Source organism: Thamnophis elegans, chromosome 1 (assembly GCF_009769535.1).
Source record: "Thamnophis elegans isolate rThaEle1 chromosome 1, rThaEle1.pri, whole genome shotgun sequence".
Taxonomy (NCBI): domain Eukaryota; kingdom Metazoa; phylum Chordata; class Lepidosauria; order Squamata; family Colubridae; genus Thamnophis; species Thamnophis elegans.
Window position 1 is genome coordinate 69,645,182 of NC_045541.1, and position 23,836 is coordinate 69,669,017.

At 42.2% G+C, this 23,836-nt stretch overlaps 1 protein-coding gene and 1 pseudogene across 7 annotated transcripts; both read right to left on the minus strand.

Annotated features, from left to right (window-relative positions):
* Positions 1 to 1,283: 1,283 nt before the first annotated feature.
* Positions 1,284 to 12,488, minus strand: LOC116510108 (annotated as a pseudogene).
* A 376-nt stretch (positions 12,489 to 12,864) lies between these two features.
* On the minus strand, positions 12,865 to 21,937 carry LOC116510113 (membrane-spanning 4-domains subfamily A member 15-like). 7 transcript variants are annotated; one of them, XM_032219562.1, is made up of 7 exons: positions 21,693 to 21,937; positions 20,113 to 20,351; positions 19,264 to 19,386; positions 19,044 to 19,100; positions 17,724 to 17,858; positions 15,417 to 15,539; positions 12,865 to 14,466 (listed from the first exon to the last, which is right to left on the minus strand). In XM_032219562.1, exons 2-7 carry the CDS (start codon positions 20,326 to 20,328, stop codon positions 14,356 to 14,358), a joined length of 765 nt encoding a protein of 254 aa, XP_032075453.1. In that variant the 5' UTR covers positions 20,329 to 20,351; positions 21,693 to 21,937; the 3' UTR covers positions 12,865 to 14,355. The 7 variants fall into 7 exon arrangements, with proteins under 7 accessions (XP_032075453.1, XP_032075461.1, XP_032075425.1 ...); XM_032219570.1 differs by having other exon boundaries at positions 20,113 to 20,360; XM_032219534.1 differs by lacking the exon at positions 21,693 to 21,937 and adding an exon at positions 21,579 to 21,656 and having other exon boundaries at positions 20,113 to 20,360.
* Positions 21,938 to 23,836: the final 1,899 nt, after the last annotated feature.

The window sequence follows — 23,836 nt, forward strand, 5'->3', positions numbered from 1 at the left end:
TTTGATGATTTTTTGATGTTAGGTGTCCATATTAGGTCTTGAGATATAATAAAACCTAGAAACCTGAAGGTCTCTATGGTTGATACTGTGTTGTTTAGTATTGTAAGAAGTGGTAGAAGTTCAAGTTCAGTTCAATGTTGTTCTGCCTGCACCACAAGGCTAGTTGTTCAACGTCCCGTCGGTATGCAAATTTGTTGAAGAAACAAAGTAAAGAGTGACACCATTTCAACTGAGCTAGATTACATTCAGGCTATTGCCTACCAACATAAACCTCTAAAACTGTACAAATGTACATTTTGTACATCTGCAAAGATCGTTGCAGGAGTCAAACGTTTCACCCTGTAATTAAGGACAAGCAACAAATCTATAAGTTTCAATTGAATCTCTTTAGGTATACACCAGGAATGGGCAACTCTGGAACCTTTATGAACTTCAACTCCCAGAATACCTGAATCAGCCATATTGGCTCAGGAATCCTTGGTGTTGAAGTTTCATAGATTGTAAAGGGATCATATTACCCATCCAACTGCATATATTCAGCTTAAATGCCCTAACAATATGAAATACTGTAATTATATGCAACTTCTGTTTTGGGATCACAGTGATTATGCAACCACTATTACAGGTAGTTCTCAACTTACAACTGATTGTTTAGTGATCATTCAAAATTACAAAAGACTTGAAAAAAAGTGACTCATGACCAGTCCTCACACGTAGCAGCCTCCCCATGGTCATATGAGCAAAACTCAAGATAGCAATAGCAATAGCAGTTAGACTTATATACCGCTTCATAGGCTTTCAGCCCTCTCTAAGCAGTTTACAGAGTCAGCATACTGCCCCCAACAACAATTCAGGTCCTCATTTTACCCACCTCGGAAGGATGGAAGGCTGAGTCAACCCTGAGCCAGTGAGATTTGAACAGCCGAACTGCAGAACTGCAGTCAGCTGAAGTAGCCTACAGTGCTGTATTTAACCACTGCGCCACCTCGGCTCTAGATGCTTGGCAACCAGCATGTATATATGACATCATGCCAGGGTGCGTGATTACTATTTTTGACCTTCCCAGCTGGCTTTTAAAAAATCAAATGTGGGGAACCAGGTTCACTTAATGATCATGTGACTCACTGAACAAACAAAATAATTCACTTATCGACAGTAGCAAAAAAGGTCATAAATCGGGCACAATTCACTTAACTGTCTCACTTAGCAATGGATTTCTGGTCCAAATTGCAGCTGTAAGTTGAGAACTATCTGTATTGTGTCAATGACATGTTTTATTAATAATTTGTGTTTTAATTTTAGTAGCTGTTTTTTTTTCTTTTTTGTAGCATCAGAACACCTACTTCATTCTATATTTCACGTAAAAACAAACATCATGCAGGGTATAAACAAGCGTAACAAACAGTCTCCATCATCCACTGTAGGGAGTGCACTTCTTCATAAAAATGCTGATATTTGCAGCACAAATTCTTGCTTCTTGGAAAGCATTATAACTATTAAGTAAAATAGAAGAACTTTAAAATTTGCCACCAGTTAATTTGGTGCTTAAAGGCTGCAATTGAAAAATAAACTAGGAAGCCAGAGGACAAAGTAAAGTAATATGAAATGCACCACTGTTGCAACTCTTCTCACATTTCCTTCCTGGTGTTCTTGTTTTACTGAGATGTGGCAACCATGTTACTGTAAATTGGTGGAGAAAGAGGATTTCATTGATTTGTGACTGCTTCATCTCCAATGACTTGGTAAGGCACAGAAGGGTTGGTTGGCTGTAACAGAAAAGAATAGTCAAGACAAAAAGTACTCAGGGATGCATCTCTTACTCTAGGTAGGAGGAATAGATTCTCCAGTTGTGTGTTTTTAACTGCGATGCTAGTCACAATTGCTGGCAGTCTCACCAACAGCTGAAATCCTTGATAGATACTGATAGATAATTATTTAAAACTATAAATTAACAGGCAAATGATGGACATTTAAGTAACTTTTGCTGATCAAATCTGCTGGGCTTTATCCACACTAGAGGTGGGTTCCTAACGGTTTGGCCAAACCAGTAATGGTATGGCAGCCTGGGTCACTGGAACCAGCAGCAACCCAGGCCTGCCAAGTCCCTGAACAGGTTCCCCAATCGCTGCCATCACCATCTTGATTTTTAGGTTCTGTGCATGCGCAGGACAATTTTAATTGAACTGCAGATGTGCGTGCATGCAGTGTACACACAAGCAAACTGGCAGTAAAGCCAGCCAGAACCCACCCCTGATCCACATATTCACAAAATGTCTCCTCAGGATCTCCCGCCTACCTATCAACAGGTGTGAGAGGAAAACAACCCCCCTCCACCCCATCCCCAGTGAGTGTTCTCTGTGTAGAATAGATGACCTTCTGAAATAAAGATGGTACCAATTGGGATGGTCCTCTGGGAAGTGGTAAGAGAAGTGAACTGGCTTCTCCTGAGGATCTTTGGGGACTGATTTTACTTTGAGCTTTAGTTTTTATTGCAGTTTTATATTGCATGTATTTTATATTTCTGTATGCGTATGGTTATTGTGTTGTTGTAAACCTTCTAGAGCCCAGCTTGAGGACTAAATAAATAAATAAATTGCATCTGAGTTATTCATAAATGCTATCAGATTATTAACTTATTTTAACAGTTTAAAGGCCCTAAGAAGATGGATTTCCCTCTTGGGGAGGTTATTATTTTGGTTTCTGAAATGGCTTCAACTGACAGTTGCTGTGAATGGATATAGGTGCCGATAAAGGAGAATATACTATGTAGCTCAGGATCGAAATGAGGGGACCTTGATGCTTTCTGAGCTTGGTTGGTTTTTTGCAGATACTTTACTACCCAAATAATAAACCTGCACTGATGATGTTACCTAATTTGAGTAATGAAAAATCTGCAAGAAAACAACCGAGCTAAAGACCACCAAGGAACCCAAGACAGGTATCTCTGTATGCTGATTGAGCTGCTTGCAATATTTTTAGAGTTCTTCTATTTTATCAACTCCAGTCATATTTATCCCCTTCAGTCTTTGTTCTGTCCCATCCTCTGCTTCTCCAATTATTCTAAAGCATTTCTGAAAGGTCAGAATATCTTTGTTATTGGTACAAAAGGAAGCCAATTGTTGCTTTAGCCGAACAAGGGGACAAACATGGCTTTCTAACCCACCAAACTTGCCAATGCAGAATGTTGGTCCGTGGTTGGTAATTCAATTGTTTCCAACTGATTTTTTTCAAAGGTCTTTGTAGTGCTGTGAGAACCCCTTTGTTACTACATCTATTTTTGGAGATATTAGGTAGCACAGCTATATTCAGGTGTTTTTCTGAGAATTAAAAATAATGTTACTTTTTTAAAAAAATGAAAAAGATGTATTTTTTTGTAAATGTGAGAGAAAATGTGACCAAGTAACAGATACTTTAAATTAATGTAGTCAGACTACTAAAGTAAAAATATTGAGAACTGATCCCCCTAAAATGTAGACATCAATTTCTGCATAACTGAATTATAAAGAGACCACACAAACTTTGTTCTATTCATGACATTCACTCTCTAGCACAGTGTTTCTCAACCTTGGCACTTGAAGATGTCTGGACTTCAACTCCCAGAATTCCCCAGCCAGCATTCGCTGGCTGGGGAATTCTGGGAGTTCAAATCCAGACATCTTCAAGTTGCCAAGGTTGAGAAACACTGCTCTAGCACAACAGAAGCTGGGGAAAAATCATGTCACCTAATTATTCCATATGCATAAGCAAATAACCACAGGGTGTTGGATCACAATTTAAACCTCAAAGCTTACTGGGTAAGCTGAGCAACCAATCTTACCTATTGTACAGGGTTAAAGCAAAGAAACAAGCAAATGTAAATATAAAGAAGAAAAACAGACAATCTTCTTTACATTCTTTAACACTGCTAAAGCTATTATTAAAGAATCAAATATTTACCTGGGCATAACTACAGCAAGTTGCCTGACACCCGAAATGAGCCAGGGAAACAGCAATGCAAAATTCCAGCACGCTGAACAAGAGGAACAAAGATGAGAAGCCATAACTGATTCTCTCTGCAGTATCCTGTGGAAAGATAGTTGTAATTTGCTGAGAAATTAATGTAGTCATATATATTTTATTTTACTTTATATGCTTTACAATTAAAAGGGATCCCAAGCTGCTTCCAGTGATCCCTCTAGCTTTGCAGGTCAGTGAAAGATGCTTTCTTTTGCTTATCTCCAATCCCTCTGCTTTCTTATTTAAAGGGACATGTTCCCCACAACAAGGTGTGCAATTTAAGATGACCCAAACACAGTACATGTATGTTTTCCTGAACCCAAAGCAGTGAAAGCAAACTAATTCATTCTGCAACCTGCCCATTTTCCTTATTTGGAAAATATGCCATCTCCATTCCTCTCCCCCAGAACCACTTACAATCATTCAGACAGATTCTGATCTGCACCTGTTGCTTTGGAAGAGCCCTGTTTCAATGTGTGGTGCCTCCTGAACCTAATAAACCAATGTGCGTAATTTATCCTTGAGTCAACACCATAAATAATAAAGGCATCAAATACCTTGTCCCTATTGCCAGACCCTTTCCTGCCCATTGTTGCACCTGTTCTGATTTACTCCTGAATGCGATTGCCTGGCTTCTAAAAATCCCAAGGTGTTACAGACTGGTTTCCTCCTCTGACTTTGCTGCCATCCATTTTCAGCATGTCATCAGCCAATAAGGAAAACATCCATCACTCAGGATACCACAACAGAAATGTGGTATCTGCTGTACTTTCCTTCTACCCTCAGTTTGGGCATCTCTCAAGTTAAATTTAAGGTAAAATAAAGATACATATCAAAAGACACTGGGTACTGATAGCACAAGCACTACTAATCTTCTGAAAAGAGGAAGACAACTCATGCCACAATTAGATGTATCCTGCAAGACAGAAGATCTGAAACACACAAGATGAAGCCATCTTCTCTGCCAGAGATTAAACCATACTACAAATATATTTATTTTACTTATTTATCAAATGTAGATATTGCCTATCTGTCTGTCAAAGTAAATAGATGCAATTTGCTTGCCCTCCATTTCCCAATAGGAAATTTAGAGGAGTTTTTCCCCCCTGCTGCCTGGAGAGAAGTAATGGAGGAGAGTGTCTAGGGAGATTCTCAGCCATTCAGGTCATGGTTGTCCCAAAGGTGCTTTTTCAAGAGGCAACTGGACTTTCTTGTTTTCCTGTGGAGACGATTAACTTCTTATCCAAGAAGCTTCTTCAGGGGATGGATGGTAGGGGAATGGAAGGATGTATACTCCTTGTAGACAGCTGGTCAGAGAAAGAGGGGGGGGGGAGAGAGAAATACAGTAGATAGGTAGGGAGAAAGAGAGAGTAGTTAGGTAGCAGTGACGTGCGGTGAAGGTTACTGTTGGTGAGGCAAGACCGCAGCAGCGGCGAGAAGCAACGTCCCTGGCACTGTGTCCGACAGGCGTCTCGCATTTATGGTGGACATAAACGCGAGACGCCTGTCGGACACAGTGGTGAGGGTGTTGCTTCTCGCCGCCGTCGCGCTCCACTGCCTTGCCCCCAGCCTCCTCCGATGAACAATCCTGCTGTCCCGGCCTGCAGCCAGCCCACCCACCCCTCACCCGACCTGCTCCCTGCCTGGACTCACCGCTCTTCTCCTCCTCCTCCACCTCCTCCTCCTCCTCCTCCTCCTCATCCCCGCTCGGTGCTGGGCTGGCCGCAGGCCGGGGCATCAGGATTGTTTGTCGGAGGAGGCGGGGGAGCAAGGCGGGGGAGCGCGACGGTGGTGAGAAGCATCTCAGATGGAGCCGGGACACCCGGAAGGCAAGCCGGCACTTCGGCATGCCTTTAAGTGCCGGCTTGCCTTCCGGGTGTCCTGGCTCCATCTGAGATGCTTCTCGCCGCCGTCGCGTTCCAACGCCTTGCCCCCCCCCCGCCTCATCATACGAACAATCCTGCTGCCCCAGCCTGCAGCCAGCCCAATTCCTTAGGCAAAAGAGGCCCCGAGTTCTCTGGCCTCCACCCATAGTTAACACTGAGAGCAGACACCAAGCCACTGTGACTTTGAATCTGGTAGCAACTACCCTGGCTTTAATTATTTTAAAAAAATTATTTAAAATTCTTCCTTTCCCTCAAGAGACTGGTGAGGCCCCGCCTCCCCTGCCTCTAGTGACTGCACGTCCCTGTTAGGTAGGTAGGTAGGTAAAGGGATAGAGAGAGAGAGAGAAATAGAGAGAGAAAGACAGTATGAAGGTAGGGAGAGAGAAAGTGTGTGTAGGTAGGTAGGTAGGTAGCAGGGACGTGCAGGCCAGAGAACTGGTGGCCTCTTTTGCCTAAGGAATTGTTCGCCTTTTAAAAGTTAAGGAGGAGTTAAAAACCGAAAACTTTCATATGCAAAAGAGGCACTGATTCTCCTGCTTCCTGATCGGGGAGCAGCGAATCATGCCTTATGAGCACGCTTACGTTGAGCACGCTTACGTTGGGCAGACAAGAGGAGAGTTGAGAGAGTTTCCACAGCTGGAAAAGGTGGATCGGACGGAGGGAGGGGGGATTCAAATTTATTGTAATTTAATTTGTAATTTTTTTATTGTGAGGTTTGTGTGTGTGTTTTTTTTCTTTCTTCACAGCGGTGGGGTCGGAGGAGGCAGGGGGGCGAGGCGGCGGAGCACGGAAGCAGCAGGGACGTTCTCGCCGCTGTGTTTCAACAGGCCAGGCGTCTTGCATTTATGTCCGCCATAAACGCGAGACACCTGGCCTGTTGGACACAGTGGTGGTGGTGGGAGGAATTGGCTGGCTGGGTGGGCTGGCTGGCTGGAGAGAGGGGAGCCCTTTAAAGCCCAGCACCGAGCGGGGAGGAGGAGGAGGAGGAGAGCAGTGAGTCCAGGCAGGGAGCAGGTCGGGCGGGGGTGGGTGGGCTGGCTGCAGGCTGGGGCAGCAGGATTGTTCGTATGAGGAGGCGCCGCGTTGGAACGCGACGGCGGCGAGAAGCATCTCAGATGGAGCCAGGACACCCGGAAGGCAAGCCGGCACTTAAAGGCATGCCGAAGTGCCGGCTTGCCTTCCGGGTGTCCCGGCTCCATCTGAGATGCTTCTCGCCACCGTCGTGCTCCCCCGCCTTGCTCCCCCGCCTCCTCCGACAAACAATCCTGATGCCCCGGCCTGCGGCCAGCCCAGCACCGAGCGGGGACGAGGAGGAGGAGGAGGAGGAGGAGGAGGAGAGCGGTGAGTCCAGGCAGGGAGCAGGTCGGGCGAGGGGTGGGTGGGCTGGCTGCAGGCCGGGACAGCAGGATTGTTCATCGGAGGAGGCTGGGGCAAGGCGTTTATGTCTGCCACAAATGCAAGACGCCTGTCGGACACAGTGCCGGGGACGTTGCTTCTCGCCGCTGCTGCGGTCTTGCCTCACCAACGGCACAAATATAACATATATATATATGTATATGTATATGTATATGTATATGTATATATATCTTTTAAAAAGTCAAATGAAATAGAACACATGTCTTTGGGACTGAGACTTATTCAAGGAAGAGTCTGAGACTTTCAAACAAAATTCAAAGGGTCTGGGATATCCCAACTGCATACATAATCTCCTTCTGGAGTCTGCATGTGAAGCTAAAATTTAAGAAGAGATTGGTTTACTTACAATTATAAATGTAGCATTATATACAGGAATAGTGCTGATTATCAACTCGGACATACAGATCATGATACCAATTAATGCCATTATAGCACTTGTGATGTTCATTCCTACACTGGATTTCACCTGAAACAGCAATACAGCAGAAGGAGAGAAAATACAGTTACAGTGTCAGCATAAGTCTTACTAAATGGAAAGCATAAAAACAATTATCCCCAACTATGGTAAAAACAGTGACAGAATTCCATCTATGTGTGTGTGTTTAATGACCAGTCAGTGGTGAAACCAGACAACCTCCACTAAGATCATGGCAATCAACAACACATTTTCCCACAGTGGAAATACAAATGTCACAATTCATTTGAAGACTTTTCACTGTCAAATTCCTTCTTTCTGTTTCTGGCTGTCAGCCTCCATTGAAGGCCAAGTGGGTAACAGTGACAGGAAAAAGCGGTAAGAATTATTCACCCTTAACATTACAGCTAGAGAAATCCCACACTGTTTATTATAGGACGCAATGCACTCTGAGCATTCAATGTTGATGTGAAATGCTCTTTTAGCTATACAACACTACAGAGAGGCTACTAGAGAGATGGGAATGGAGAAACCCTTGGAGCCAATAGTGAGGATTGTGAGCATTTAAAATTTGCTCTTTTCAGTTCCCCCCTGTTAGGAACACAGTATTTTTCTATCAAGATTTTTCTATCATTTTTCTTCTCTTGCATCCACACTGTGTTCCTTTACAAGACAAAAACATTTCCTTGTTGCCATGAACACCCTTTAAATCAATGGGGGGGGGGGGCGGGGAGAGAAAGCAAGCCCTTTGCAGGAGGGCCACCATCAGCTCTCCCTTTGATTCCCAGGAGGATTCTCACACTTATTCCATATTTTCACTCCTAACATGCTGAGCTGCTTCCTAATGTTGCTTTCATGTAGGAATACTTTTGAAACAGGAACCTCTATTAAGATGGAGGAAGAGGAGAAGGAGGTGGCATGTTGAAGGTCTGGTTCAGAGAACTCAAGAAGACACCTTTTTGCTCAGGACTAGCACCATTACTAGTAGCAACTAAGGAAGCTCTGGTAGAACAAGCACCCATATGATGGTCATTGAGTGTCTCAGGTTTCTCTCATTTTTGTCATGCTGCTGACAGGACCTGTAGTTTTGCAGGTTGCACATCAGGAAGGGAACTTGGTAAAAAAGCCCCTACAAAATAGGGACCAGGGGAGTCTCAAATTCTGGATGGCTGAACATTGTCTACTGTTGACATAGAACTTTCAATGGAAGCAATGCTTAGAAGCAAAAGTTGATCAAAGGGGGCTTTTGAGTTTGTTTTTCTTTCCCAAATGTTGATTTAAGACTAAGCAGTATCTGAAGAGAATTGACACAATAAAAGGTCCTAAGTGCATACAAAAAGATACTATAAAGGAAATTCAAATGTTACATAGGTTTCTCACCAAATCAAGACTTGGATGGTGCACAGCTGCTACACATAGTGATCCACTAGAAATGAACTGTGGTAAAAGAAAAAGATTTATTTTAGTCCTCTGGAAATATCAACAGAAAACAATTTCAGAAAAATCTGGCACCAGTGAGAAGCCAGATAGGCTCCAATGCAAACAGGACTTTTATCTGTTGGCCATTACTACCATGGGCCATGACTCAATAAAAATGTGCACATACTTACAAATATCCCTCCCCAAAAGGGGTAACCTCCAATTGCAGGCAAGGTAAGATAGTAAAAAGAAAATAGCCGATGCGAGGCAGCCCCAAAGCCAATGTGGAGCAGCCCAATCATGATTTGGATAGCCTGCAGAAAGAAAACACACAATATAAGACTAATTCTCTGAATCTGAGAAATCGGGGCTTCTCAGCTTCCAGCGCAGGTGTTGACCCAAGGCCTGGTTTCCTATGGTGAAAAATCCAAATGGGGAGAAGGGACAGTTTGAGACACAGTTGTCACTATGTTATCGGACATTTACTCCAGATTACGATCTAGTTTGACCCTCAGTGGGACTGCTTTTTGCCAGGAAGGTCTGTAAGAATATAGGTCTTCATGAGAAAAATGTCACTTCTCTCACTACAGAGGAGTCTGTAGGAGGATGTTGATCACAGACATAAGAACAAAGTATCTTCAAACACTTTGGGCTGGAACCAATCCATTACTAGGTTCTTCTGGAGAAATGCCCAAAAGTTGCACTTCCCATAGGGAAGGGAGAAAAAGAAACTTCATATTGGACTCAGAATTTTTTGTAGAAACACAAAAGTACCAGGAATAACAGATGTTTCTGAAGTATATTCCAGAACCAGACAATAGCCAAACTAACTTCTCTAACTTCAACAGGGAGCTCACAGGTTTTTATATAACCAATAAAGTCTTAATGGACTTCAATGCAATGCATGCCCACCCCAAGCACTTTTGGCTCAGCCTTGAGGAATCTCTCCAAAGGACTCTTTTGTGGGACTTGTTGAGGAGCACTGGTGGGAATTCCAAGTTGCTGAGTTCCATACTGGGGATATGGAGTTGCTCCAGATGCCAGAAGAGCAACATTGGGCGATCCAGGAGACGTTTGGATTATGTTTGCTCCATTAGAAGGGATGAGAACTATTTTTATTGGCCATTCTTGCTGGAAGTGTTGCTACCGCTAAGTTACCTGAAAACAAACAAGTGAGGAAAAGTTAATGTCTTTAACATCAAGAAGGCAAATTCTGGCCCTTCTCCGTAATGTCACTTTATATGAGATAATATTTGCCTGCAGTAAAACTGAAGAAGATTTCCAGATGGCTTCAGGGAGCAGGATAGTAAAAACATACAACTTTCTCAGCGATAGAAATCCTTGTTTTCCCCAACATTCATCCAAAACCAAAGAAGCTTCTTGCTTGGGAAGCAAAATGTTTTCAAGGAAAAATTCCCCCAAAACACCAGTTGCCTTAATTAATCAGAACATGGAAAAATGCTTATATTACATTTGTCAATGGAATGAGAACACAATTTGACCACCAGCCTCAGTTTTCTAACAAAACTCCGGACAACTCCATAAAGCAGTGAAGAGATTCAGTAAAGTCCTAACTGCCATGGACCTCCAATAACGCTCCGGATTTTGAAAACTCCTACAAAACGGCCCGAATTAATCCCATGGTTACTATTTGTACAGACCTTTAGAGAAAGCTGTATTGAGCTGCATTAATTAGAAGCCAAAGTTAAGGGAAAATCGACCCATCCACCTCCTTTGAATGGCGAACTTCAAATATTTAACTTTTGTAAGTTTACGTGGCTCCTTTGCGCGTATTGGGCACTTCCATCAGGGCAAGATTGATTGCAAACTCTTCTCTGTCCGCTAATTCTGCCCTGAAATCCTCCCGTCTACAAGACCTGCGGGGGCTGCGTGGCTGAGAAGACTCAGCTGGATGGCTGCGGAGGAGAAGCGGCAGGCACGGGAGGGTCCACATATTAATTCCATACTATTTTTTTTTAAAAAAATTACTCACGACCACCTCTCAAGACGAAGTACACGGAAGCCCCAGGAAAAGAAAATAACAAAACAGGAACAAGCGGAGGGTGCGGTTCCGCCGTCTACTAGAAGGAGGAATGTGCTCATCCCTTAATAAAGGATTCCAGAAAAGAACTTCTTTCTTGCCCCTTTAACTGTTGCAACAGATAACAGTTTGGGGCGGTGAACTTTCTGCTTGTTCAGAGATGACAGGAAAACTCTCCAACTTTATAAAGTCCTGTTATTCCCAGACTAAAACGAATCCCTGAAATCAAACTCATCCCTCGACATCTTTTGCTTCTCTCTCCAAATGCGCAAGTCCCGCCTTGGAGGGACCCGTTTTCAACCCCTCGGAGACTTCCACGATTTTTGCAGGAATCGCAAGAAATAAAAAGAATAGGACACGCATTGCGATCACAGCCCCCCCCCCCCGCTCTTTAAGTAGCCTTCGTCCAGCGAAGGATCCCCCCCCGCTTCCCTCCACCGGCCCTCTCTGTAGCTTTCGGGTTTCTCTTCTTAGCGCTTGAACAGGGAAAGCGGCAGCGGCGTGAAGGAGAAGCTGGAGGGACTCGACCTCAGCCTCCGATTGCGCTCCTTGCGAAACTCTCCCTGGAAAACCTCAGAGGGCGCTGAAACATCTGGGCCGCATCCCTTAGCCAATAAATACATGCCAAAGGCAAATCCTCTCCGTGTATTGGCAGTTAGGATGGGAAAACCTCGTTTCCTTTCGTACTTATTTAAACTGAACATTTGCTTTTTGGTTGACTGTTCTCTACCATAATTTCTGCTCTATTGGAAAGGGGGGGGGGGCTTCTTTCATTATGTATGTTACGCGAGTGCGCCCTCTGGAGTCCTGATCCTCCTATTGCTATTTTGTATTGGGCTGTTCTACGAACGTCTATGGGGCTGTGGTAGTTTCGATGCTGTAATAATAATGTTTTAGAAACGGAGACGGCTTCTACCCCCCTCCCCCTCCAGATGAGCTAAGCTAGTCCCAGATTTCATATTTTTAGAAAGCAGCTTCCGTTATCTCTTCTAGATCTCTTCTAGATGCCAAGATAATTTCCCTATATTATGATATTGGCTTTTCATGTTCTAAGTTCAATTCTTAGCAATTCATTTCAAGGGGAAATTAGACAGGTGTTTCAATCAATGGGATGATAACCAGCTGTGAGTGTGGCAGGTCCAGTAATCTGAATTTAAGAAAAGGCAAGAGGAAGCCCAAAATATTTTGGATGAAATAAAAATATGAGTTAAATAATTCACCAGGGAACATTAATCTGTCAAGAAATTAAGATTTTACAGTACGTTATCCATGTTAACCATAAGAGAACTGGAATTTAAATTGAGTTATACAAAACAGACATTTTCAATTTGTGAATAAACCAAGGAAACGATTATCTTATAAGCTGCAAAGAGAAAGGAAAAAAATAAATATACAAGTGAGAGATAATATTGATGGATAATGTGACTAAATAAAAATTATCAATTTTTAATTTATGTAAAGGATATGTTATTCCATTGGAAAAAACAACTGAGTACCAGAAATACAGAGTAAAGAAAACAAAGAGAAAGATAAAGGCAAAAGTGTAGAACAAAAAGATAAAAATGAATACAAAAGCTTAGTGTTTTCTGTGCAGCAAATGTAAACATAATTACAAAATTATCTCTTACTTTATGATTACAAAAATGGTCACTTTTTTCCACTATCTATTTTCCAGTCTAGAATTTGATCTTGGTGGGGCTCAAAGTTGATTTAGCCTTCCAGGGGTCAGTAGAATGAGGACCCAGATTGTTGGGGGGAATATGCAAAAAAATGCTTCAATGTTGTAAACCACCCAACGAATACTGTAAAGCACTAAAGGGTATATAAGCCTAAATGTTGTTGCTAATGCTATTTTTTTTTCATGCAAAGTTTCTAAGAAACGTTTTCCAGTCTTTTCTCTAATCAAGGAAGTCAATTTAGCCTTATCAGCAAGTTCCATCATTTTCACCAGCCATTCAATTGTTGGTTATTTTAAACCTTCCCACTTTTGAGCATATTATAATCTTCCTGCATCTATCATATATAAAAACAAAGTTCCATGACTTCTTTCTCACTGTCTGTCACCCATCCTGAAGAAAAGCCTCCGGTTTTAATTGTACCTCAAGTATTTAAAAATCATGAATTTGTGTGGCATGGAAGCATCAGGAAGATAATCAAAGTTTCCTTATGGTTTCTAATCCTCCTTCCCTATAACCTGTCCTACAAATTCAGCTTCTAGGGAAGGAAGGATACTTGAGAAATAAACATTTTTCAGCCAACCTACAGGTAGTTTCCCAGACCAAATGGTAGAATAGGAGGGCTTCTTCTAAAATCTACTACCATTTTTACAATTTTGAATGCATTTGGTTTAAGATTGTTCCAGCAGCATCACAAGACTAGTTTTTCAACTTCCCATCTGTATGCAGATTCATCAAAGAAAGGAAGCAAAGAGTGTCATCATTTCAACTGAGCTAGATTATGTTCAGGATACTTCCTATCAAATTAAACCTCAAACAACTCTGCAAATGTACATTTTGTACATCTGTAAAATCATTGCAGGAGTCAAACTTTTTACCATGTAATTATGGATAAAGAAGCAACAAATCTCTACATTTCAATCGAGTCTCTTGAGGCATTTACCAAAAATGGGCAACTATGGAACTTTTAAGAACTGTAGACTTCAAATCCAAGAATATCTGAATCAGCTCTGCAGGCTCAGGAGTTGAGGTCCACAGGTTGCAAAGGGATCATAGTTGCCCACCCCCTAAATATACCCTCCATAAAAGTATGAATGGCTTTTATTTTGAAATTGTATGTTTACACAACTATAAACCCTTCAAGGATACAGCTAATGAATGTGTTTCCAGCTTGCCCTGTTGGAGATGCGATGATAGAAAACAAAAAATGGCAATTTGCTTGGAATCTGTGTTTTTCATCAGCATAAGCACTCTAATAATATGGAATATTTTGGTTATATGTAAACATCTTCTGTTTTGGGATCACAGTGATTATGCAACCACTATTACAGGTAGCTCTCAACTTACAACTGGTTATTTATTAACCATTCAAAGATACAACAAATTTGAAAAAAAGTGACTCATGACCAGTCCTCACACGTAGCAACCTCCTCATGATCATGTGATTGCTTCTCCTGAAACTTCTGTTGCCAACCATTCTCCTATTTCCTTCCTGTTGTTCTTGTTTTACTGAGATTTGGTAATCACGTTATCGTAAGTTGGTGGAGGTGGAGGATTTGGTTCACTTGCAACTTCTCCGCCTCCCATGACTTGGTAAGGCACAAAAAGCACCGTTGGCTGTAAGAGAAAAGAATAGTCAATAGAAAAATATATATTCAGGGACACACCTGTTACTCCAGGAAGGAGGAGTTGATTCTCCAGTTGTGTGTTTTTAACTGTGATGCTGGCAGTCTCAGCAACTGGCTGAAATCCTTGATAGCTTAGAATTATTTAAAACTAAAAATTAACAGGCAAAAGGTTTAGAGTCTGAGCATTTAGGTTGTCAGAGATAGAGACAGAGGGGGAGCCTGGGCCATCCATCAGCCCTCAGATGGGAAGTCAATAGCCCTCAGGTCTTGAGGTAGTTGATGAAGAAGAGAACAGCTGGGTCCAATGCCTAACACGTAGATGTGCAGAAGGCAGAGGAGGGCAGTGGAAATCCATGTCTGTGTCCTCAGTCTTAAGCCCCACCCTCACTCTGGTGATAAAAGGCAGGGGGCAGAAACAAACAGGTGCAGCAGACAGCTATTTGTTTTCCCTGTCGGCCAGCCACTGATAATCTGAACTTCTGAATCCTGTCTGGAACTTATCATAATTCTTTTTGGAATCTGCAGTGCTTTGGGGGGGGGGGTCGCCTTCTGTGTGTGTGTGTGTGTGTGAATGTGAGCTGCTGGAAAAGAGCAAGCGAACTTTGTAGGACTTTCTTTACGACTGGGGGTGGGGGAGGAAGAGAGAGAGACTCCCAATGTGTTGGGACCATTTTAGGGGGAAAAGCATAGCTTTCCATATGCACTTTGAGACTTTGTTAGCCTGCTGTGAGAGAAACAAAGACTCTTTGCCCGGGGCTGCTGGTGCTCCAAATAAAGGGAACATTTAGTTAAACACAATGTGCTTGTCATGTTTGGGAGCCAGGTCAGGACAGTCAGGTTAGGTAGAGTGCAGATATAAAGAAGAAAAACAGACAATCTTCTTTACATTCTTTAATAGTGAAAACTGCTAAAGCTATTATTGAAGCAGCAAATATTTACCTGGTCGTCAGTACAGCAAGCTGCCTGGCACCCGAAGTGAGCCAGGGAAACAGCGATGCAAAATTCCAGCACACTGAACAAGAGCAGCACACTGGAGAGGCCATGACCGACACTCTGTAGACTCTGTAGACATGTGGAGAGATAGTTTTAATCTGCTGAGAAATTACTGTAATGGTATGTATTTTATTTTATTGAATGTGCTGCACCATTAAAAGGGACTCCCAGCTGCTCCCTTGGGAAACACTGGGAGGAATAATTGCATTGGGGGAAAATTGCATTGCACAGGTAACCCTCGACTTAACAGCCGCAATTGGGGCCAGACTTTCCACTGCTAAACAAAGGGATTGTTAAGTGAATTGTGCGTAATTTTACATTTTCTGCCACTGTTGTTAAGCAAATAGCTGCAGTTAAGAGAATCATACGGTTGTTAAGTGAATCTTTCCCACCCCCACTGTCTTTGCTGATGAGAAGCTGACTGGGGTTGCAAAGGGGATGCTGCAACTGTCCTAAATAAATTGCTAGTAGCTAAACCCCCAAATTTTAATCAGGTGACTGTGGGGAGGCTGCAATGGTCATAAATGCAAGGAGCGGTCATAATTTTTTTTGAGTGCCATTGATACTAAATTTTCCATTGTAAATTGAATAATTGTAAAGTAATTGTAAAGACTACCTCTACAGCCTGTGTACTCTAACAAAACTGCATCAGGGAACATTAGCATCTCTATCTTTTGCAATATTCTAAAGGGAAGCATCTGCCCCACTCTCTGTTGAAATAAATACATGTAATTTGTTTGCCCTCCATTTCCCAACAGGAAATTCAGAGGCTCTGTTTTCCTGCTGACTGGAGAGAAGTAATGGAGGAGAGTGTCTAGGGAGATTCTCAGTCATCCAGGTCGTGGTCGTCCCAACGGTGCATTTTCAAGAGACAACTGGACTTCCTTTGAGACATTTTGATTCTCATCCAAGACGTTTCTTCAGGTCTGACTCCCATCCTGGGATGGAAGGATGTATACTCCTTGCAGACAGCTGGTCATTTCCATCCTTTCAGAGAGTTGTTGAGGCCACCATCTAGTCAGAGCTGAAGAAGCTTCTTGGATGAGAAGTTAAATGTCTTCACAGGAAAACAAGAAAGTCCAGTTGCCTCTTGAAAAAGCACCTTTGGGATGAAGGAGGAGAGATGGGGGGAATATGAAACCTCAAGAAACAAAGTGCTGATGGGAGAAGGAGAAAGAGAAAAGGTTAAGACAGAGGCTGGCTAATCCAAAGAGGAAAATCAATACACCTCCGCACTGTCCTAAGATATCCACTCTTGATCACCTAACGTTATCTCCAAGATTATGGGTGAAGGGAAATAAATTTTACATACCTTGTTGTTGGATGAGCTTAGAATAAGAGGAGAGGAAAAGACTAGTTTTAGACCAGCACAGCTAATGGTGACTTACATCAGGTGTAAATCTTACTCATGGTTTGGGATAAGGTAAAGTTAATCTCATGGGAAAATTGGCATCAACAGAGTATGGTTAAGGCAGCAACGTGATTGAGATTCAGCCAGTCTTAAGATATATTGTTTCCCCTCCTCAATAAGGATGCATCTAGATCTATTTTCTTTACCCAACTTCTTTCCAATCATCTCTCATGCTGGAAAGGAGAAAAGCCCTGGATGTGATACTATTATGATTTAACTCTCAGAAAAAAGCAAAAGACTTTACAAAATACTAAAAATTCAAGCGATTGATCCCAGGAACTGGTGTGGTTATAAACTATCCACACTTCAGAACTTACCTAAATTTCAGTTTTCTAAAACTGGGTGGCAAATGCAAAGAAGGGATGAGGATGTGAAGGTGGCAAGAAAACCTGGTACATGATTTCAACATGTGCAGCTGTATTCTACTTTATATAGAAATTCTCAAGCATTCTTTGGCTTTTCACTACCTAAGCCCTACTGTAAAACAACCAATTTTTTACACTGTACAGAGACATAGTCAAACAATATATCTAAAACACATTTAGACTTTTTAAAAAAATCTATCCCCCTCTCCACCAAATAAACAAACTGGAGAAGAAAGAAGAAATCTACAAACCCCTACTCACTTTGCACCTCAATGACCAGAAGATTGATTCCCCTTATTTAACAAATATATTTTAAAAAGCATTCAAATGAAAAAGCACTCATGTTTTTGTGTCTTAGACTTACTGAAGAAAATATTTTCAAACAAAACTCAAAGGGTTTGGGATATCCTTCCTGCATATCTAATATTCAGAATTCTGCACAAGAAGCAAAAATTTAAGACAAGATGTTTTACTTACAATTAAATTGTAAGTGTCATAGTCATCCTCATATCTCCAAAAATTATTACTGAGTCTCAGCTCGCATAGGTACAGGATGACACCAATTAATGCCATTATAGCACTTGTGATGTTCAGTCCTGCACTAGATTTCACCTGAAATGGCAATACACCAAAAAGAGAGAAAATACAGTTACAGTGTTATAGCATAGGTTTATGCAAAGCATAAAAACAATTAGCCCCAATTATAGTAAAAACAGTAAGAATGAAATTCTATGTGGGTACTTAATGACACATAACCAGTCAGTGGTGAAACCAGACAATATTCAGTAAGATCATAGGAATCAAACAGCAGCAATAACAGGGTTTTCCACAGTGGAGAGGCAAATGCCACAATTCATTTGAGGACTTTTCCATCAAATTCTTTCTTTGTTTCAAGATGTCAGCCACGGATCAAAGGTCAGGTGGGTAACAGTGACAGGAAAACCGGTAAGATTATTCAACCTTAACATTTTGGTTAAAAAAACCCCACAGTTGATTCTAGGGCAGCGATGGCGAACCTTTTTTGGCTCGTGTGTCATAAGCGGGGAGAGCGCAAGTGGGGGGGGGTCGTGCGCGGGCGTGCCCACCCATAACGCAATGCGCAACCCCCAGCGTGCATGTGTACATGACAGGCGCAAACCCCCCCCCATTTTTGCATGCTTTTTTCACCCTCCCCAGGCTCCAGAGGGTTTATAAGAGCCTGGGGACGGCGAAAACAGCCCCCCCCCCCCCCCGGAGGCCCTCCAGAGGCTTCAGGAGCTTCTCTGAAGGCTCCGGAGGCCGAAAAATGAAGATGGATGTTTTTCTTCTCTTGAATTCACAATGTTCCTTTACAAGACAAAAACATTTCTATGTTCCTATGAATACACTTTAAACCAAAGACAGAGGAAAAGAATGCAACGTAGGAGGGCTGTTATCAGCTCTCTCCTTGATTCCTACAGAGATTCCCACAGGTGTTCCATACTTTTACTCCTAACATGCTGAGCTTCTTCTTAATGTGGCTTTCATGTAGCAACACTTCTAAAACAGGAACCTCTGTCAAGATGGAGGAGGAGGAGGAAGAGGAGGAGAAGAAGAAGTTGGCTTGTTGGAGGTCTGGTTCAAGACTAGAGAACTCAAGAAGACACCACTTTGCTGAGAACGAGCACCATTACTAGTGGCAACTAAGGAAGCTTTGGTAGAACAAGCACCCATATCATAGTCATTGACTCTCCCATGCTTCTCTCATTTTTAATAGAGTGCTGAGTGATTATGAAGAAACAGCATAAAAGAAATTCAAATGCTATACAGCTTTCTCACCAAAGTATGATTTGGACGGTTCGCAGCTGCTACACATAGTGATCCAGAAGAAATGAACTATGGAAAAAGAAACAAAAAAATATTTTAGTCCACTTGAAATATCAATGGAAGAAAATCTGGCACCCATGGGAAGCCAGGAAGATTCCCATGCAAACGGGACTTTTATATGTATGCCTTAATCATCAATACCAATGTGCAAGGCTAAATAGCATATACTTACAAATATCCCTCCCCAGAAGGGATAACCTCCAAATCCAGACAAGGGAAGATAGTAAGGAGGAAAGAGACAAAGGGAGACAGCCCCAAAGCCAATGTGAATCAGTCCTATCAATATTTGGACAGCCTGTGGAAGGAAAACACACAAAGTAAGACAACTTTGTTCACTGAATCTGAGAAAAACATTTTCATTTGTTAGCACCCCAGGAAAGGCATCACTTTATATACATCTTTGAAAGGTCCTTCAAAGGTGTTGGGGCTTCTAAGCTTCCAGTGCAGTTGTTGACCCAAGGCCTAGTTTCCTATGATGAAAAATCCAAATGGGGAGAAGGGACAGTTTGAGACCCATTGTCACTATGTACCAGATATTTACTCCAGATTATGATCTAGTTTGACTTCAGTGGGACTGCTTTTGCCAGGAAGAAGGTCTCTATGATTATCAAGATGGGCCTTTGAGAGAAAAAATATCACCGCTCACTACAGACTCCTCTGCAGGAGGGAGTTGATCAAGGTCATAAGCCCAAAGTGACTCCAACCAACTTGGGTTGCAGCCAATCCATGACCAGTTTCTGCTGAAGAAATGCCCAACAGTTGCACTTCTCAGAGGGAAGGGAGAAAAAGAGATGTGTCTGAAACCATGGCTGAGCTCCACTTTCTCAATTAAACAGCAAAGTAAAAGAAACTCATATCGGAGTCGGAATGTTTTGCAGAAACATGAATGAAACCACCAGGAAGAACAGGGGTTTCTGGAGTATATTCCAGAACCAGACAACTTCAACATGGGGCTCTCAGATCTCTACATAGCTCTAAAACCTTAATGGATTCAAACAGGAACATAGCAATTCATGCCTACCCCAAGCACTTTGGGCTCAGCCTTGAGGAATCTCTCCAAAGGACTTTTTTGTGGGACTTGTTGAGGAGCACTGGTGGAAATTCCAAGTTGCTGAACTCCATACTGGGGATATGGTATTGCTCCAGATGCCTGAAGAGCAGCACTGGGCAATCCAGGAGCTGTTTGGATTATGTTTGCTCCATTAGAGGGGATGAAAATTATGGTTCCACTGGCCATTCTTGCTGGAAGTGTTGCCACCACTAAGTTACCTGAAAACAAACAAGTGAGGAAAAGTTAATGTCTTAACATCAAGAAGGCAAATTCTGGTCCTTCTGCTTAATGCCACTTTATGAAATACTATTTGCATGCAGTAAAACTGAAGATTTCCAGAAGGCTTCAGGGAGCAGGATAGTAAAAACATAACTTTCTCAGGATAGAAATCCTTCCTTTTGCCACCATTCAGCCAGAACCAAAGAAGCTTCTTGCTTGAGAAGTAAAATGTTTTCAAGAAACCCCCCCCCCCCAAAAAAAACAACTGTAGTTGCCTTTTGAAAAAGACGTTTGGGACAACCATGACCTATATACAGGTGAAACTCGAAAAATTAGAATATTGTGCAAAAGTTCATTTATTTCAGCAATGCAACTTAAAAGGTGAAACTAATATATGAGATAGACTCATTACATACAAAGCAAGATAGTTCAAGCCATGATTTGTCATAATTGTGATGATTATGGCTTATAGCTCATGAAATGATCTGCATCGCACCTTTGCTTCCTTGATGTGGTGAGGTTTCTTATCAGAACACGACTTGACCACCAGCCTCGGTTTTCTAACAAAACTCCGGACAACCACAAAAAGGATTGAAGTGATACAGTAAAGTTCTAACTGCCATCGACATCTAATAACGCTCGGGATTTTTAAAACACTGGCCCAATGGCCCCAATTAATCCCACTAGTTAAGATTAGGATTTGTACAGACCTTAAGAAGCAGCTACTTCTTTCTTGAGCTATATTCCTGGCACCCATAAGAAGCCAGGAAGACTCCCATGCAAACAGGACTTTTATATATACGCCATTAATACCATGGTGTATGGCTAAATAGAAATTGGCACATAGTTACAAATATCCCTCCCCAAAAGAGATAACCTCCAAATCCCGACAAGGGAAGATAGTAAGGAGGAAAGAGATAAAGGGAGAAAGCGAAGTCAAAGTTAAGCAAAAACCGACCCATCCACCCTCCTCTTTAAACGGTGAACTTCAAATATTGAATGTGTCTGTAAGTTTACGCGGCTCCTTTGCGCGTATTGCGCACTTCCATCACGGCAAGATTGATTGCAAACTCTTCCCTGTCCGCTAATTCCGCCCTGAAATCCTCCCGTCTACAAGATGGCTGCGGAGGGGCGAGGGGGGAGAACCGGCAGGCATGGGGTGGTCCACATATTAATTCCATACTATTATTTTTTTAAAGTAATCAGAAACTACTCACAACAACCTCTCAAGACTAAGTATACAGGAGCACCAGGAAAAACGAAAGTAACATAACCGGAACAAGTGGAGGGCGGAGTTCCGCCGTCTACTAAAAGGAGGGATTTACTTATACCTTAAGAAATAAAAACAAGAGGACGCACGTTGCGATCACAGCCTCCCCATCACCCAGCTCTTTAAGTAGCCCTCGTCCAGCGGAGGATTCCCCCCTCCTTTCCCTCCACCGGCGCTCTCTGTAACTTTGTGGTTGCTCTTTTTAGCGCTTGAACAGGGAAAGCGGCAGCGGCGTGAAGGGGAGACTGGAGGGACTCGATCTCAGCCTCCGATTGCGCTCCTTGCGAAACTCTCCCTTGGAAATAAAATTTGGAGTTCCTGCAGACCACCAGGAAATTGGTTCCCTTTTCTTGATTTTCTGGATTTATGACTGTTCGTGGTGATAGACATGGTGACGAAAAGGGCACACTTCATTCCGTGTCGTGCATTACTGACGGCTCGCGCCACCGCCCACATGTTTGTCCAACATGTCTTCTGGCTGCACAGTGTACCTGAAATGGTCGTTTCGGACAGAGGGGCTCGTGGAAAAAATGAGCCCAAAAAAGCCTTTAAAAAAGCTGCAAAAATGGGCCACAAAAATGGGCTGCAAAAGGCCTCAAAAATAGACTGGAAAAAAGGCTCACAAATGGATTGAAAAAAGCCTCAAAAATGGGCCAAAAAGCCCTCAAAATGGGCCAAAAAGCCCCCCCCCCAAGAGTGCCCCAAAACCCTCAAAAAAGCCTCAAAATGGGTAGAAAAAAGGTTTGGAAAGGGCCGAAAAAAGGCCCCAAATGCGGTGCACAGAGACCAAAAACCTTTTGTTGTTGTTTTCCTCTTCTAAATTTAGGTGTGTCTTATAGTCAGGTACATCTTATAATATGAAAAATACAAGTTAAAACTGTTACAGGACGCAAGAATGAGAGGAGGCTTTGGACTACCAAATTGGGAACTATATTACCAGGCAGTGGTGTTAATGTGGATGAAAGAATGGATTGTATTGAGAAATACAAGATTATTGACATTGGAGGGACATGACTTGCAATTGTGTTGGCATGCCTTTTTATGGTGTGGGACAAATAAGATACATGGGTACTTTCAAAGACATTATACAAGAAATGTATTATTTGGGAGTAAGTTAGAGAACAACATTACTTAAAGATACCAGTCTGGCTTTCAACGATGGAACGTTAATACGTCCGAATATTATGAATAGGGGAAACATTGTGAGATATAAAGATATACTGACTGAAAAAGGGGAGCTTAAAACTAAATATGATCTAGAAAAACAAGGGATCAATATGGATTGGTGTACACAATTGCAAATACAATCTAGGTATGAAAAAGATGCCAAATTATATGGTTTTTATACGGAATTGACAGAATTAGATAAGATATTAACAAGAATAGAAGAGAGGATGATAGAAAAACTGTATTAAATTAGAAAAAGAACAAGTGAAAGAAAAAGTGATAGCTTGGGCTAAAAACTTTGGTTATATGATAGAACTAGCTAAATGGAAGCAACTATGGGACAGAAATTATAAATTAACAATGTCAACTGCATATAAAGAAAATTTGTATGATGTTTTATAGATGGCATTGGCCACTGGCAAGACTGGCAAAGATGTTTAAAGATAAATCAGCTAAATGTTGGAAATGCCACCAGATACTGGGCTTGTATTATCACATGTGGTGGACCTGCGCAGAAGCAAAAAAAAATATTCGACTAAAATACATACATGGCTGGAAAAAATGATACAACAACATATTGACTTAAAACCTGAAATATTTTTGCTGGGGATTTTACCAGAAAATTATAGTAAAGAAAATGTGTATTTGATTATTGATGTTATAACAGCAGATAGGATTGTATTTGCACAAAATTGGAAAAGTGAAGCGCCTTCTATCAGACCGGCCAGTCAAGAAATTAGACCACCGGTACCTTGGCCCGTTCCCCATTGAAGTGGTCATCAACCTGGTCGCCTACCGCCTGACCTTGCCAGGATTGATGCATGTCAATCTGGTCTTTCATCGAACCCTCCTTGTTCCTGAATGGCCTGCCTGTCCACTCCCCAACCAGCACCACGTGATGGAGATAGGCTGCCCAAACACAAGGTCGCCAGCATTTGGGTCCACGCAAAGTTCTGGAGACAGTTCTTGAGGTCTATAGGGTCTGCCCAGGGGCTTAGCTTGGATTTTCATCCATATAAATGGGGCAGCTGAATGACT